This window comes from Trichosurus vulpecula, chromosome 3 (genome assembly GCF_011100635.1).
Source record: "Trichosurus vulpecula isolate mTriVul1 chromosome 3, mTriVul1.pri, whole genome shotgun sequence".
Classification (NCBI taxonomy): Eukaryota; Metazoa; Chordata; class Mammalia; order Diprotodontia; family Phalangeridae; genus Trichosurus; species Trichosurus vulpecula.
Window position 1 is genome coordinate 233,038,856 of NC_050575.1, and position 18,296 is coordinate 233,057,151.

General features: G+C 34.5%; 1 protein-coding gene across 5 annotated transcripts in view; it reads left to right on the top strand.

The window, feature by feature from the left end:
* KIDINS220 (kinase D interacting substrate 220) overlaps nt 1–18,296 on the top strand; it is a 169,062-nt gene that overhangs the window by 12,755 nt on the left and 138,011 nt on the right. For all 5 annotated transcript variants that reach the window (XM_036748326.1, XM_036748325.1, XM_036748322.1 and 2 more), the window contains exons 2-5: nt 400–544; nt 10,646–10,744; nt 11,324–11,422; nt 17,273–17,371. In XM_036748326.1, the coding sequence (XP_036604221.1) occupies nt 437–544; nt 10,646–10,744; nt 11,324–11,422; nt 17,273–17,371 (405 nt within the window). In that variant the 5' untranslated portion in view covers nt 400–436. The remainder of the gene's footprint in view (nt 1–399; nt 545–10,645; nt 10,745–11,323; nt 11,423–17,272; nt 17,372–18,296) is intronic.

Below are 18,296 nucleotides of genomic sequence, written 5' to 3' on the forward strand. Positions count from 1 at the left end.
GTAAAGAGCTTTACATAGATTTTCATTTCATCTTCATCTTATGGCTTTTCCTGTAGAGTTAGAGTTTTGATTAATTAGTAACAAAAGACTTTGGTGATGATGGTAAATAAATATAAGATCATTTGTAGGATTTGTGTTGTGGTCAGAAACTGGGCTGCTCTGGGAAGGACTAAAAACAGAATTATACATTTGGAAATCTAGAAAGAAATATGAAATTAGTGACTGAATTCTAAGATTTCTACTAAAGAACTTTTCACCATAGTTTGTTGACAATAAGTAAAAAAAGACTGATTTAAAATGACGTCTTTAGAAGGCATGGATTTGTAGATGACTTTTAATGTCTTTTTTGTTTTTGCTTTCTAGTTATGTTTTTAAATATACTTTAATTTTTTTAAATAGGCACTGAAATACAGCTAACTGAAGCTTTTCTGTGAAGATGGCGAACCTTTTGAGTGATAGTCTGCTGACTTATGTGGAAGAGGAAAATATTCCTGGCCTGAGAGCATTTCTAGAAAAATGCAAGGATGTGGATGAAAGAAATGAGGTAAGACAAAGAAGCAGAATCTTTTCTTAGATTGTTCATTTAATTGAAAATATAAATTCTGTATTTTCATTTAAAAATAGTTTGTTATTTTTATTTTTCAAATAACAACTATTTTTAAAATATGTCCCTCTCACTATTCCCCCTCACTCAAGTGACCAAATGAAAAAACAGCAAAAAACCCCCAAAAGTTCCTCAATATGTGGCTATGTTGTCCAGCAAAACAAATTCCCACATAAGTCATGTATGAAAGTGAGTATCTCTTTCTGCATTTTAAATTCATCACTTCTATTAGGACTGAAATGGTTTGTTTCATCTTCATTCTTTTGGACTCAAGGTTTATTATTGCTGCGATCAGAATCTGAAAGTCTTTTCGGTTTTTTTCTCCCTATAATGTTGTCATCATTGTATAAATTGTTCTTTTGGTCCTGTTTGTTTTCTGCTTCAGTTCACAAAAGCATTCCCAGTTTCCTCTGAAATGGTCCATTTTATCATATTCACTAATATTCTATTACATTAATATACTGCAATTTATTTAGTCATTTCCCATTGGGGTACCCTGCCTTAGTTTCCAGTTTTTGGCTACTTCAAAAAGAGCTGCAATAAATCTTTTTATAAATATAGATACTTTTCCATTTTTGTTGATTTCTTTTGGGGGTGTAGGCCTAGTAGTAGTGATGTAGCTAGAACAAAACGGAATGCACAATTTGGTTATTTTCTGGGCATATTGCTTTGCAGAGTGATTAGATCAATTCACAGCTCAGCCAACAGAGTACCAGTATACTTGTTTTTGATAGCCCTTCCAACATTTATCATTTTCTTTTTTGTCATCTTTGCCACTCCGATGGTTGTTATATGGAACCTCAAAGTTGCTTTAATTTATATTTCTACAATTATTAGTGATTTTGAGCTTTTTTTCCACATTGTTTTTGATAGCTTGGATTTCTTTCTTTAAAAACTGCCTATTCATATCCTTTGACCATTTATCCATGGGGGGAAATGGCTCTTTGTCTTATAAGTTGTATGATTCCTTTTATTTTTGGATACGAGACCCTTATCAGAAAAATTTGTTAACAGAGATTTTTTTTTCCAGTTACCTGTTTCCCTTCAAAATTTTACTGCATTTGATTTTTTTGTGCAGAAACTTTTAAATTTTATATATTTGAATTTGTCCATTTTATCTTTCGTGATCTCTGTCACTTGTTTATTCATGAACTCCCATCCGTAGAGCTGAAAGGTAGTTTCTTCTTTGCTCTTTCAACTTGCTCCTCCAATTATGTGACCATTGATATCTAGATTATGTGTCCATTTGGAGCTAATCATGGTATATAGTGTGTGAGTTGTTCTAAAATTAATTTGTGCCATTTGTTGTTGTTGACTGCTATCCAATTTTCCCAGAAGTTTTAAGTATCTCAGAATTAAGTCATTCCATCAGGGCAGCTAGGTGATGCCGGGAATAGGGTTCTGGCCCTAGAGTTAGGAAGACTCACCTTCCTGATTTCAAATCTGCCCTCACTTACCAGCTATGTTACCCTGGGCAAGTCGCTTAACCTTCTTTGCCTCAGTTTTCTCATCTGTAGAATGAGCTGGAGAAGCCAAGAAAACCCTAAATGGGGTCACAAAGAGTCTGACACAACTGAAAAATGACTGAACAACAAAACCTCTGACCCCAAAGCCAGTGCTCTTTCCATGACATCCTACTGCTTAGGGAGGGTTGATTCTATAGGTTTTCTAAGTAAACTGGTATATGCAGAGAGCAATAATTTTGTTTCTTCTTTGCCTGTGCCTATTTATTTTCTCATTTCTTTTTCTTCTCCACTGTTATATTTGGCATTCAGCTTAGCATTTAGCTTCAGTATTCATCAAGAATATTGGTCTGTAAAATTTTCTGTTTTTGGAAGTACATCATTTTTAATTTATTAGAAGTTTTGAGTTAAATTGTATATTTGTCTTTAGAGTTGGCATTTTTATTTCATGGATTGTAATTTGATTCCTAAATAAGGACATAGAGCCGTGGAATCAGAAGTCATATTTAGGCCCTGCAGCTAATTAGCTGTGTAGCCTTAGGCAATTAGCTTAACCTCTCTAGATCACCTTAGTCTCATCTGTAAGATGAGAAGGTGTTGGCTCTGATAATTTCTAAGGTCACCTAGCTCTGAAATATACTTCTTTGACCTTATAAAATCCTATAGTGATTATATCATCTCTGTTTCCAGACTGATCAACACATACAGTATAGATAGTTGTCTGTTTTCTTGAAAATCTCTGTCAGTTGGAGATTCCAAAGTGTTCCTTTTATACCTCATTCAAATGTTCTGTTATCCTGATGGTCAGAAGTTAAATTTGTATGGATATTTATATGGATCTGTGTTCACATTAGTGTGGTGCAGATCATATATAGCCCTTTTACAGCTTATCATCCTGTGCAGTTCTTGTTCATGGTTTTTGTGTGTATCCTCTGTAGAAATTCACTTAGAAATGTAATCAGAAAACCAAGGAACATTTTATATTTATTTATTTTTTATTGATAGCCAAGGCCAAAGTAAAGTATATCACTGATCATTAGCCTTCTTGTGATAACCTTCTCTATATTTAACTAGGCTAATTATTGGATAGCAGACACAATTGAAGTTGAAAATTGGATCCATACTGAAAGCCTTTCTAGTTTAGTAAAACCTGCCAGAATTCATTTTTTTTACTGACATAGTCTTTGAGAACCCAAAGTCACTGCAGCCTCATAAGGCAGGATTAGAATAGGAATTTTGTACTAATAGGACTTTTTTGTATTAATAATTGAAGCAGTACAAAAGATGCTATCAGGGAGTTCTATGACTGGAAAAGAAGGTAGGCAAGTGGGCAGCCATGTGGCAAGAACAAAGAATAACTGATACCACCTGCTCCATTGGTGTCTCAATTTAATTCAGTAAATATTTATTAAGCTCCTACTATGTTCTAGGTACTGTACTGAGCGCTAAAGATACAAATAAAAAAAAAGACAGCCCCTGATCTCAAGGAACTAACAATCTAATGGGGAAAGATAGTGCACAAGTGGAAGCTGGAAAATAGGGTCACCTTGGGGTACCCAGTGTGAGAGCATCTTGTACTACAGAGTTGAGACCATGCAGAGCTGCAGGTGGAAAGTGGAGTCAGCTGTAAAATCTAGGGTCTGCCCTTTATAAAAGAAGGTTTTGAGTTTAGTTCTCCATTCAGCCCCCTGGTGGATTCAGAGGGCAGAAGAGGTTAAGGGATTTGGGAAAGTATTGAGTATATTTGAGGCTTTGTATCTAATTGCCACATTGTTAAGATAATTAGAGGAAGTTAATTGCCTGATTTCAAATTATTTTATAAAACAGTAATCATAAAAGGGGCAACTAGGTGGCACAATGGATAGAATGCTGGACCTGGAGTCAGGAAGACTCTTCCTGAATTCAGATCTGGCCTCAGATGCTTAGTAGCTTAGTGACCCTGGCCAAGTGACTTAACCCTGTTTGTGTCTGAAATGGAGAAGGAAATGGCAAACTACTGTAGTTATCTTTTCCAGGAATACTCCAAATGGGGTCACAAAGAGTTGGATACAACTGAAAACAACTGAAAAACAACAACCACAACAACAACAAATTATGAAAATTATTTGACGTGTTAAAAAAATAGAAAAGTAGACCTGAGAAACTGGGTTAGGCAAGACCCAAAAGCATTTGAACATAGCAACCCAGTTTTAAATGAACCCGAAAATATTCTGGTTGGGGAAAACCTTTATTCTTGAGAACTTACGGGAAAACAGTTTAGTAGAAATTAAGATTAGGACCATCACTGGCCATCTCCTCAAGTCTGAAATGCACTCTCTCCTCACCTCTGCCTCAGAATCCCTTACTTTCTTCAAAACGCAGCTCAAGCATCACTTTTTACATGATGCCTTTTCTTAACACTCCAATTCCTAATGCTTCTCTCTTTAAATACCTTGTATTTCTTTGTTTTTATACGTACATATTGTCTTCTGGTGGGTGTAAGCTCTTTGATAGCAGAGATATTTTCTTTTTTTTCTTTTTATTCTCTGTACCTTCAAACTGTTTGTTATATAATAGGAACATAACAAATCATTATTGATTCTCCAGAACCAAAATAGTAATCATTACTGGTTTAATGTCAGCTTAGAAGGAATCTGTGATTGGCCCTGTGTTTAACAATTTTATTGGTAGCTTGGATATAAGTATAGATGGTTTGCTTATCAGATTATCTGATGGCCACAAAGCTAGGGAAGATAGCTGATTTATTATATCACAGGATCCAAAAAGATATCAACTGGATTGAATGTTAGGTTGAATTTAATAAGGCCCAATTGAATAGGGATAAATATAAAAGTCTTACTCTTGGGTTAAAAAAAGGTGGTGTCATGAGAGCAAAATGGGATAGACTTAAGTATATAGATGTTTGAAAAAGAATGGGAGATTTTAGTGGACTGTAGGCTCAATATTAGTCATTTGTGTGATTCTCCAGTGCATCACTAGATATGTGTTCTTACTTATGGGTATTCCTTCCGGTGATGTGGATTATATCACATCCATGCTGGTTCCTTGATTTATGTGACTATTGTCCATTTATTCCCACAAGTTCACCTTGGTTGATGGGAATTGGTGGTATTCAACATTCTCTTCCTCTAGCTCTTTTGAAATCATGTTAATACCAATAGAGCAAGCTATCCATTAGTTATCTCTCTTACTACGTGACCATACATATTAGCAAGGCAATAAACACAACATAGATGATAATTGTCAATATGCCTATCTGGTTCTGTGTCACAAAATATAAGAGACTCTCCATATAGAAGGTAGAAGTAAACCATTTATTCAGACACCAAAGAACCAGATCCCAAAACAATAAACCAAATCTGTCACAGCAGCAAAGAATTCAATACACAATATCATAGCCGAGAACCACTCCATTCCATAACGTTCCTGCCCCTTGCTGGGGCCTTGCCACCAACAAACTCACAGCACAGCACATGTCTGCTTCTTCCCTCAGTTCTAACTGCTCTCCCTCTGAGCATTTCCTGTGACACACTTTCCTTTCCTGGTCAGGAAGCCCCTCCCACCACATGTGACTTAGGCTTCCTGTGATGTAAGCAGGTCACATGGCCTATTAATGAGTGGGAAAGATTTTCAAATCTAAACTACCATTATAGCATATTGAATTAAAAATAAGAGTATATATTGGAACTAATGAATACTTATCACATGGTTAACATAGAAATGAAGTTTTCTAGTGAGGCATCTTAGAAAAGGACTAATTTTGCTAATTTTAAAAATCTTTTATTAGAAACCTTTGTTTGGCCTTCACTTGGATTTAGTAGACATTTACTGAGTGCCTACAGACCTATTGTGAAACTTGAGATACAATTCTTTTATAGTCATTCTTATTTAGAATAGCAAATTGTAAATAGATTTCTTCTTTGGAAGACAGAGGAATCTACTTCATAGCTGTTTTAATAGTCAAAATGAATCAGAACAAATAATTTCATTTGGAAAAGAAAAAAAAGATGACATCAGTAGACATTTAAAAAGAGCTTTTTGATTTTGTTGCCATAACGAATGTGGTGTACCCATTATAGTATATAACATAGGCTTATGCACAAAATACTGCTTAATGAACATGTGAATATCATTTCTAGTCAGTGAATGATTATATCTAATTAAATTTGATGAAAATTGGTTATGGTTCCCTCTAAAGCTTAGGGAAATACTATCAAATATTTTGATTCTTTAACTGCTGTACATTATTTTATTTTCACAAAAGTCTAAAGAAACTTCCATCTGCTATTCTTCACCCTTTAGTACCCCAAGTAAACTATTTAGGCAGTTTTATTTTTTCTCTCTGAAGACTAATACCCAGTAATATAACATCCAGTGTATGTATGACTAAATTGAAATATAGTAAACTCTTGTTAAGCTAGAATGCTAATTAATTTGTGTTCTAGCTAATGGAATTTTTCTGGCTGAGTGTTTATCAGAAAGCAGAAAACATTTTTTTGTATTAGTTCTTGTTGAAAATCTTTCATAAAATGATTTTATCCACTTTCTTGCATTAAGAAACATATAATGAGAAAAAACTCATGCGTTTCACACAGAATTATTGTAGTGATCAGATAAGACAATGTGAATATACGTTTTTATATTGTTAAACATGGCTTAGATATACTAAGAGTAGTTACTAAAGTAATATGACTAACTTTAAAAACCTTTATCACAATTTTATCTAAATGAGTGTTATCCCCTTTCAAGTTAGTTTCTTTGAGATCAACCATTCCAGGGTATTAATAATAAATAATGATACATACCTCCTGACAGAGGTAGTGGACTCATTTTGTTAGATGAGATATACATTTTTGTATATAACTGTTGTGAGAATTTGTTTTGCTTGATTAACCATATTTGTCAGAGGTTTTGTTTTTTCCTGAAGGCTTTGGGAAGTGGGGAGAATAAATAATTGTTAATTGAAAAATAATTGATTGAAAAAAGAAAAGAAACAGTTAATTGCCTTGAGAGGTTATATACTTGTTCCAATAATGCTGGCATTGCTTAAAATTGCTTTAAGTTCTATGATTCTATTTTGGAATTTTCTTTGGAGTTTGCAGCACTTTCTTTGAAATATTAAAAATTAAGGCAAATCTTCATCCTTTCAAGAGTGTATTTGATTTTTTTTTTTTGCCAAAAATCACTAGGTGTCAAATCTAATTAGTAAAGTAGGTGAACAAGCTGGACAATCTTATTTTGTGTTTAAAAGACAAATGTGGCTATAAAATGATAAAACCAAAATTCTTTCATTATTATTTTTTTGGAGGGGGGGGAGGCAGGGCAATTGGGGTTAAGCAACTTGCCCAAGGTCACACAGCTAATAAGTGTGTCAGGCGTCTGAGGCTGGATTTGAACTCAGGTGCCCCTGACTCTGGAGCTGGTGCTCTTATCGCTGTACCACCTAGCTGTCCCAAAAACCAAAATTCTTGTTTGGGAAACTGGTTCTGAAGATATTTCCGAAGGAGACATTTCCAGAAACACTTAAAAGCGTAAGCATACTTGAAATAAGTAGATAGCCTCCCAAGGATACTACTTTAAAGGACAACAGTGAACAGAATATATGATATGTTTATAACAAACCAGTTTTTTTCCATTTATTACTAGAATCCTCCTTGCTGATAAAGGACCGTGCAATGACCCAGGATGATTATTTCTGAAAATCACTTGGTTTTGTTTGGTATTGTAAACATAGGAGGTTTAATATTTTGGGTTTAAATGTTGTCTTTTTCATAAGCTATCTTTTAACTTGGTCCCTATTTTCAGCCAATTTTTGTTGTCATGTGCTGTTCTTTCTGAGCCTTCTGTGGACAGTATTTCAAGATTCGTGGACTTGTCAGATTAAATGAAATAGCCACTGCTAGTCCTTAACTTAATTTCTGCTGAGCTGCTTTCCAGTTTTCCTATCAGTTTTTAATCTCATATATTAATACTTATACTACACATTTATGTCCCTCCTTGAAAACAAACACATGAGGAAATATAGATTTAGAGTGAGAAAGCAGAGACCATTTATTCCCTCCCCCTCATTTTACAGGTGAGGAAATAATCTCGGAAGGTCAAGTGATTGCCTCAAGTTACACATGCAGCAGAGCTGGGATTTGAATTAGGGTTCCTTTGACCCTAAATCTTATGTTCTTTTTACTGTACAGCATATAAAATTTGAAAGATATATAAATTTTTTCAGATAATTTTAGATGACAGAAATAAAGACAAAAATAGGAATAAAGCATCATTTATTATAATATATAAATTAGTTTACTTAAAGGACAAGTGAGAGTGGGGGTGGGGCAGAGACTGAACTCCAAAATATTAAATTCAGTACATCCATGAAAGGAAGGGAGTGTACCTAAGATGGTGCTAGGGCTAGATTAAAAAAAAATACAAACATTGAAAAGTGAGGGACGATGGGAAGGGTAGTACCTTTGGAAAAATAAAAAAGATAATAAGATACCTTTTAGGGTATAGACTGTATTTATCAGGATCACTTTCAATAACTTGTAGGTATGGTTTATTCTGAAAAAGTTAGGGAGAATATAAGAGCTTCATGGCTAAGACTGAAATGTGAAAATATTAACCTGATTTTTATAAGAGAAAAGAAGATAGAGTCTTTATATAAGCAGCCAGTGATGTTCATTTAGATTCCTGGCAAAATTCTAGAATGTATTATTAAAGAGATGGCTTGTGAGCATTTAGTCTTCTCAGATTTAACCTAATTTAATTTAGGCAAGGTTCTTAGATTGCTAGATCAGGGGAATGTTCTACATATTATATATCAGCAATTTAGCCAAGTATGGAATAGCAGAGATGGAGAGAAGTGGACTGATAAATTAATTGGTGGTTTTGGAGCTATTTAAATGATCAGAATAGTAATTAAAAGGTAATGTGGTATATGATTGTGACGGAATACTACTGTGCTATAAGAAATGATGAGCAGGTTGATTTTAGAAAAACATGAAAATGCTTGCATGAAATAAGTGAAATGAGCAGAACCAAGAGAATGTTGGATATAGTAACAGCTGTATTGTTCAAAGAATAACTGTGAATGACTGATCTATTATGAGTATTATGAATATTCAAATCAACTACAAAGGACCCATGAAGGAATATACTATCAACTTCCAAAGAACTGATAAATGTAAGTATGCATAGTATGGTTCTATATATATGTACACACACACAGGTATCAAATGGTGCCCTTCTCTAGTGTGGGATGGGGAGGAAGGGAGGGGCAGAGACAGTTTAGGGCTTAAAATGTAGCAAAAAATAATAAAGAAAAGGTAATGTTGATATCCCCTTTCATCCAGCTATCAACTGCTAGGCCTATGTCACAAAGAGATCACAGGAGGAAAAATTCCTATATGTACAAAAATATTTATAGCATCTCTTTTTGTGGTGGCAAAAAACTGGAAACTGAAGAAATGTCCCTCAATTTGGTAATAGCTGAACAAATTATGGTTTATGAATGTAATGGAATTCTGTTGTGCTATGAAAAATAAGGAAATAGATGATTTCAAAGTGACGTGGAAAGACTTGTATGAAGTGAAGCGGAATGAAGTGAGCATATACTATATTTATACTATAATATTAATATTTTTAAAATGTACAATTTTGAAGTCTTATATAAACTGATGAAGAATGAATTGAGCAGAACCAGGAGACCAATTTATAAGAACAACACCGTAAAAACAAACAACTTTGAAAGCTTTAAGAACTCTGGTTATAACAGTGACCAAGATTCCAAAGGATTGATGACAAAACATGTTATCTGTCACCTGACAGAAAGGTGGTGGAATCAGAGTGCAGAATGAGACATTTTTAAAATACAGCCATTGAAGAAATTTGTTTTTCTTGACTATACATATTTGTTACAAGGAAATTCTTTTTCTTCTAATGGGGTAGGGGCTTGGAAGGAGAGAAAATGGATTGATGTTAATAAAATTTAATTTGCTTACCTTTTGAGTGCCACAGCGGCCTCTCTCTTCAGCACCTGTTTGTCTAGAATTTTCACAAGTGACAGATTAAGTCACAGCCTACTTATTAAGTGTCCTGGGGACTTTAAACTTAAAGATAAAACTAATCTATTGGTTGACAGACGATGGCTAGAATGATGAGCTAAACCTAATAAGATGAAATTAAATGGGGATAAATGTAAAGCACTGTAATTCAGCTCAGAATATCAGCTGAACAAATGCAGGATGAGGGAAGCAAGGCTAAGTAACAATTTATGTGAAATAGGTCTTAGGGTTTCAAGGCCGATTGAACTTGTTATAAGGAACTTTCTAAAAATTACAGTGCTTTCACAACAGCAGTGAAAAGCCAACTGTACATGTCAACAGAAGGGTTGCAATATGCATTAGTGGAAAGAGTATCTACATCAGGAAATCAAAGATAACTGGAATATTAAAAGTTTCAGTAATATTTCTGAATCAAAGCATAATGTCCAGATAGCTAGACTTTTAATCTTAACTTCATGAAAATCCTGTAAGTCTGTTGTATTTGACTTGGCATTTTAATAAAAGCCTGTTTTTTATTTCAGTGTGGCCAGACTCCATTGATGTTAGCTGCTGAAAATGGCAATCTTGAGATAGTAAAAGAGCTAATTAAGAATGGAGCTAACTGCAATCTGGAAGATGTGGTATGAAATTCATTCATATCCTCTTTATTATTTCTTTGCTTAAAAAAAACCCCCTTGATATTTAAATAAGTTTAAAATTTTTATTTCCACACATACACGTCAAATAACCATGTCAGTACTAGTTTTTTTGTTCAACTCTTTCTTTGAATTTATACATATGAAAAGGAATTATAGTACAAAGTGTATCTCCTTTGTTTTTAAAAGTCTGACAGCTGTTTTGGTCTGTTGCCTGAAGTAAATCATTTTGGGGTTTTTCTTTAGTAGATCGTGAATCATTTTCATAAGCATCATTACATAGTCTTTAATTTTTAGTTATAGTAAGTAATTGATTACTTAAGTTAATATTCTGTTAGGAATTTAGTGAAATGCCAGGACAAACAGTTGTAAAATAATTTTTAAACTATTATTGCCTGAATAATTTTAGGATACAGTAGACAGATAAATGTAATAGTGAAGTTGCATTTTAGTGCTAATCAAACCAGTCCAATGTCCACTTCATTTTGTATGTACTTTAAATATTTTTTTCTGTTTTGAATGGCTTATTTTTTTTGAAATGGTAAAATATGTGTGTTTTTTAAGGATAACTGGACAGCTCTTATATCAGCAGCAAAAGAAGGCCATGTAGCTATTGTGAAGGAGCTACTTAAATGCAATGTTAGTTTGGAGCATAAAGATATGGTATGTATATTTCCTAATATATTGCTAATTGTATACATTTTAGAGGCATAGAGTCTTATTTTTAAATCAGTGAAATGATACTAAAGCATTTTAAGCTATGCAATTACCTATAAGATGTAGTGAAATTTTATCCATTAAATCTATTGTGAGTATAGACCTTTTAGGAATTTTTTAAGTCAGTGTCATTTTATTTCAGAGCTTAATATTCTGATATCTCTTTCAACATAGCTTATTGTCTTTGGAGACTTTTTTATAGGACTGCTTTGCTACATTTAAAAACATTTGGAAAAATTACTTTGGTTTTCTTCAAGTATGAATTTGGGAGGTAGAAAGCACAGTATTTTTATACTGCCCCCTTTAAAAAAATTGTCATTGTTGAAGATTACAGCTTTCAAGATATTATTTTAGCATTTTTAATAATTTAGTTCAGTTTAGGCATGATTCTTAATTCTCACTAGGTAGTTTTGACATTCTTAGAAAATGTAGAAATGAACAAAGGAAATTCATATTTGTTGGATTTGATGTTCAGTTGTTACTTTAATTATTATCAGATGTAACTTTATTTTGTCCAATTATCTTCCTTTGTGTATTAAACCATCCCCTGCCAATTGACCATAAAATTGGTCTTATTGAATATTCCTAGAAATGTACATCTCTAATTTGGTCTAAAACAAATCCTGTAAAAACTTTAAGTTGCTGATTAATATTTATATTGTTGCTTCTCAATCATAAAACATATATGAAAGGCTTACTATTTTCCAGGCATTGTGATAGGAGCTGGCAATAGAAAGACAGAAATGAAATAGTTCCTGTTCTCAGGGAGCTTACATTTTATCAGGGAGAAAGCATGTACAGAACTGAAAAGAATAGATGATCCCTCCAGGTATTGTGGCAGAGTTTCTTGCTGCTCATTGGAGAAGTTATGTATGGCCCTGCCCAAAAAGCAAGCATCACTATCACTGAAAGTAGGTCCATAGCATTGACTTGTCTGGACAACTGCAGTGGCAAGCGGAGTGGGACTTTTTGCTGTTTTTTGTTTTGGAGTGCTTCTTAGCACTAAGGCAGTCAGGTGCCTTTGAGTCTTGTCTTTGTTTCAATCAAGAGTCTTTGATTGATTGGGGAGTCTTTGATGACCTGCTTAAGTCATGGGAAGGTCTAGGTCACATGGGTTTGGATGGCATGGTTATGATGCCCTCTGACCCTGAAGAAGCATATATGTACTCTGAGGTTAGTATTTTGCTTGGGGGCTCATTCATTGGAAGACTGTCATGTGGAGACTCTGGGTAGCCATTAAGGAGCCACCCTAGCATGAAAACCCAGATGTTGGTGCCTCTCTCTCTCTCTGGTAACTATGTATGTATAGCTTTGGTCAGATAGCTACAAGCCTGTCTGTTTATTTGTGTTATTTTCTCTGTTTATAATTTCTGTTTGTATTTGCTCTGAAGTTCAGGGTGCTGGCTTTTCCCTCTGAACTAAGTGAATGATATATGTATGTTTAATTAAAGTGAAATTGTTAACCCCTTAAAGTTGCTTTCCTTAGAAAAACAGATCAGAGAACCTATGCTAGCAGCCCTCCTGTGTGCTGGTGTTATTGGCCTTACACAGCCATAGTAGCTGCAAGTAACATTGTTGTTATAACAACGTGGACCCTTATTGTGGTGATTGTGGTAGATGGAAGATTGAGAATCCATTAGAGGCAGCCTGGTATCGTTCAAAGAATGCTGGATTTGGGATAGAAGAACCTGGACCTCTTCCTTGCCACCTGAGGCTTTGAAGCATGCCTTTTGTTGTGATGGATTCCTTTTGCAGTCTGGGGAAGCCTCTGGACTCCTTTTCAGAATAATATTCTTAAAAGCATAAAACACTAAGGAAATGAATTATATTGCAATACAGTTTTCAAAATATTTTAAAACAAGGTTTTGAACTCTAGATCAAGAACTTCTGGCATAGTGGAAAGAATTCTAGATTTGGAGTTGAGAGGGCCAATCATGGCTTTGCCATGGCACTTTACTCCTCAGCACCCTTAGCTACCCCCATCCCTCTGATTTGAAGCCTGTAGGTCAGAGCAATAAACTCCCAAATTCCTTTCCTTTATAGAAGGCTCAGGACTTGCCAGCTAAACTCTTCATTTTGTGTGAGCTTCACTGCTTGGTTTCACCTTCATGAACAGCCACTCCACCCCATCCCTTTTAGGTGTTATCTTCCCCTATTAGTTTGTAAGCTCCTTGAAAGCAGGGACTGTCTTTTTCTTATTTGTATCCTCCTTAGCAGAGTGCCTGACTCATAGTGGAAATACTCTTTGTTGCTATGACTGTGACTACCCATGTGACCTTGGGTGAGCCACTTAAACTTTTTGGGCTCCAATTTCCTCAGCTGCAGAATGAAGGGTTTGCAGTGTATCAAATGGGCAGCAGTAATTAAAAGCAGTGAAACAAAAGTCCCTTGACATCAGAGACGGTTATGGTCTTGGTATCCTCAGTGCTCGTAGCAGAGTTCTTGGCACCTAAGTCTTTGATTAATGCTTGCTGACTGACTGACTGACTGACTGACTGACTGACACTCATTGCTGAGGAGATTGTGCAGATAGGCATACTCATTGATTGCTGTTAGAATCGCAAACTTGTAACATTTTGAAGAGCATTTTGGCAGTTTTTAGTGAAAATTTTTTTTAAAAATCGTATCCTTTGACACAGTAATTCTCTTGTTGAAACTGTACCCTGAAAGTCTTATCAGGAGTGAAGAAAGGGCCTATGTTCAGAGATTATCGTAGAGGTATTATATAGAATAAAAAAAAACTAGGGGAATGGTTAAATAAATTGTGGTATGTTAATGCAATGGAATGCTTAAATGCAACCAAGATAGACAAGTATGAGGAATACAAATGAGTCCATGAGCAGTTTTAGTTAAGTGACGAGGTCCAAAGCCAGCTGCATGGGGCTGAGAAGTGAATGAGAAAAAAGAAAGGAAGAGAAATGTGAGGAGCCCATTTTCCTCAGAAGGTTGGATGCTAGCTTGAGAATTACTCACGTGACGATTTTTTTAAAATTGAGGAAGTGTGGTCATTCTGTCTCTTTACCTCTCTGGGCCTTAGTTTCTTCATCTACAAAATGAATTGCCTGTACTGGGTGTTCTCTGGGGCCGCTTTCATTAATAAGTATTTGTGTTTTTGCTTCTTTGGATTCTGTCTGAGTTGTTTCACATTTCTGTTTAGCACTCTACATTTAGGCCAATGTATTTTTTAGGAAAAATTTCCTAAAACCAAATAGGAATTGGTTTGATTTTTATGCAATATATTATATGTATAAGCTATCAAGTTTTAACTTGCTTTTACTAATTTTTACCAACTTTTAGTAACTTATCTCCTTGTCTCCATGTGATTCTATAATAATAGACTGCTATCTCTTCTGGTCTCATCTTCCACATAAGATTTTATTCTATTCCAGACTGCTTTTCTCCCTCACTCCCCATGCTTGATATAATTTATTTCCCATTTATATGATCTTTTTCATCTTAAAAAATAAAATTAAAAAATTTTTAATTTTTGTATATCTTAATGACCTGTACTTTAGTTTTAAAGGAAATATATTAATTTCCCCAGTTTAAAAAAAGGCAGTTGTTTTGATTTAATTAGTACTGGTTTGATTATCTTTTTCCTTTTTACTATGACATTTGATGTTGTAATGTACTATCTCTGACTAGATCTAATGGTTATTTTAATATTATTAATTTTAGTATTTTTAAATATACACATATTTTATAATAGATTCTGTCACTGACGAAGATCTAGATAGGTCTGGAAAACAGTAAGAAGCTGTAGACTAAATAGGGATAGTAGGAGAAATAATAAGGAAAGGGATAGGTTAGTAAGACTAGTTGATTATTTTTGTGAGGGTCATGGTTCGGGTTAGAATGAAGGATAATAGTAGGGAAAGGAGTTAGGAAAACAATTTTAGTTCATAGGGCTAAATTAGGAGTCATTAGCGCAATTTAAAATCAATTTTTATTTTCTGTTTGCTTAGAAAATTATTATCGAAAACTAGCCCTGAGTCAGTGGCCTTAAATGAAGATAATACTAATTTAGAAAATTATTTAATAGACTTCCCATTGGCTGTAGATTTTACATGTCAGATTTGTGACTTATTCCAAAATTCCATAAAATGCATGGAGACTTACCTAAACTTGCCTTTAAATGTGCTAGATGTCAGGTAGTATTAAGGAATTTAGAAAACACCGACAAGGAAACACAGCTTCATGCAACAAATTAAAACCAGCGATGGAGTCTTTGATGATAATAAGGCAAGTTTCATCCTTTTTTATGCCTACAGAGTGGCAGGTGGCTTCAGAAAGTCAGCAACTAGGAAACAAAAGGCTAATATCAGAACAAACAAAACTTTCCAACAAAGATGTTAAGGAGCTAACTTATACAGAGGGCCTTAGGAATGTGAGATCTATATTATGTTCTCTAAATTAAAGATTAGTATGAGGTATGCTAGTCTGATGAAGAAGCTGATGGTATGGAACTCTTTATCAGGTGGAGCAGGGACATATACATAGAGCATATAACCAGAGTTAGGCAGTATGCAGAATGAACTCTTGATATGAATATAGTAAGAAACGACAGTGCTTCCTTATTGATTTATACCCAGTATTCCATGAATTTTCCATGTGATCTGTTTAATGATTAATGTTCATCTCTTTGGATTTTATATTGCACTCTTACTATTATGAAGTATTTGATTGTTTAACCCTATAAAATGTAGCACGTGATTGAAATGCCTATAAACCTGTTTACTTAACCATTAGTGTTTATAAAACATAGTAATTCACTTTTTGTTATTTTATAGATGAGGAAACTAAAGTTCTAGGAATTAATGATTTGATCAGGATTATAGATTAAGGAATATTAAGTTATGATTTGAACCCAGGTCTCTTGAGATCAAGTCTAGTGCTTTTTTCATTACAGTCTCCATAGTCTTAAATGTCAGTATTACTAGATAACAGGAGTCTTTAAATACATGACACCTAGCATCTAATAGACCCTTGATAAATAAATGTATGAATTTAATGTCCTAGAGAGCAGGATATCTTTTTAGCTATGTAGGATTTAAAGAGATTGTTCCAAAGTTATGATCTATTGCATGGTATATTACAACTTTCCCCCATGAGGAGAAAGAGCTTCTGAAGCTGTTGTGTCTTAGAAGTTGACATGTTGCGATGTCTTGTAATCTTCAAAATGTCTTTAGATCCAGGGTGAGTCATTTACTGTAATATGGTTTTTCAAGAAGGGATCTGGAGTGCTACCAGTAGTGAGTGTATCTGGACAGGTGTGGAGTGCTTGCTGAGAGGGAACAACTATCAATACAACAAAGCCTCTTTTTCTGTTGCAAGTTAAATGCTATAGAGGAGTGCTTATGGCAGCACTGTAAGGAGAGGCAATGGGATGTAACGGAAATGGTGCTAGATTTTGAGTCAAGATACATGGGTTCAGATCATAGGTGTACGCCTTATGATATCACGGGTCTTCAGTTTCCTCATCTACAAAAAGAAATAGATTATCCAACTCTTCTATCTCAAAATTCTATTATCTGTAAAATCCCAATAATCCTGTTAGGAGACCTGATTCCTGTTCCCTGTAGTATTGTTGGTTTTGTGATGACCTCAGGAAAATAATTTCAATCCTCTTTAGTGTTATACCTGCTCTTTACTTTTCTACCCCTTCTCATAATGATTTTGTTAGGATTAGTGGTAGCTAATATATGCAAGTACTTTTTTGTCATAGGCTAAATGGCCTATGATAAATCTCTACTGGAAAAAAATAGAGATTTTTATAATGTTCTTTGTTTTCTTTAGGGAGGATGGACAGCTCTTATGTGGGCATGTTATAAAGGCCGTACAGAAGTAGTAGATTTGCTCCTTTCAAAAGGTGCCAATCCAAACGTCACTGGACTGGTAAGCTTTCATTAAAAATAATTGGTAAAAGGAAACAGTTATATTTCTTTGGAAACCAGAAATTGATTAGAGTTTATCTTTTCTATTACTTAAATTTAAATGTTGATGAATTAGTTGTTCCATTTAAGAAAATTTCATCACAGTTGCAGGATAGATAGAATGCTAAAGATTATCATGAACAAACAGTGAGTACACTACTGAAAATTTATTTTTTTCCAATTATTTGCTCCTGATTATTTTGAGCAGTTACCATAAGACTCTAATGTTATTTGTAAGAAATCACAAAAGTAAAATGCTAATATTTTAAATGGTAAGCGATCTCACCAGGCATGGTAGCACATAACTACCATGCCTGGTACTAAGGATGCTGAGTCTAATGGATTGCTTGAATTTAGGAGTTCTGAGCTGCAGTTGGGCTAAAGCCTCTTGGGTGTCCACACTAAGTCTGGCACCAATATGATAATCTCCTAGGAGCAGGTGACCACAAGACTGCCTTAGGTGGGACAAACCAGCCCAGGACAGAAACAAAACAGGATGAGCTTCTGCACTGATGGGTCACAGTGGGATTGGGTCCATGACTAGCCTGGGTGAGATAGGGAGACCCAGTCTCAAAAAAATTTTTTTTTTGAAGTTTAGTTTTCAATTCCTACTAATTTTAATGAGAAGTAAATTCTGTCTTAAGCATTTAGAAATATTCATAAATTCTAGGTACCATGTCAGATTTTAGTGGAATTTAGTACTTCTGTACTATGAATGCTAAGTTATTTGCAAGACTGATAAAGAAAGTTTTATATTCTTATATTCTTATACCGGCTGAACTAGTTACTCAAATGAAGTGTATCTGGTATGTAAAATTCTTCAAGGCTGATTTGTGTCCTTTAATGCTTTTATTAATAATTCAAATTTCCTCAGTATAGAGAAGTAT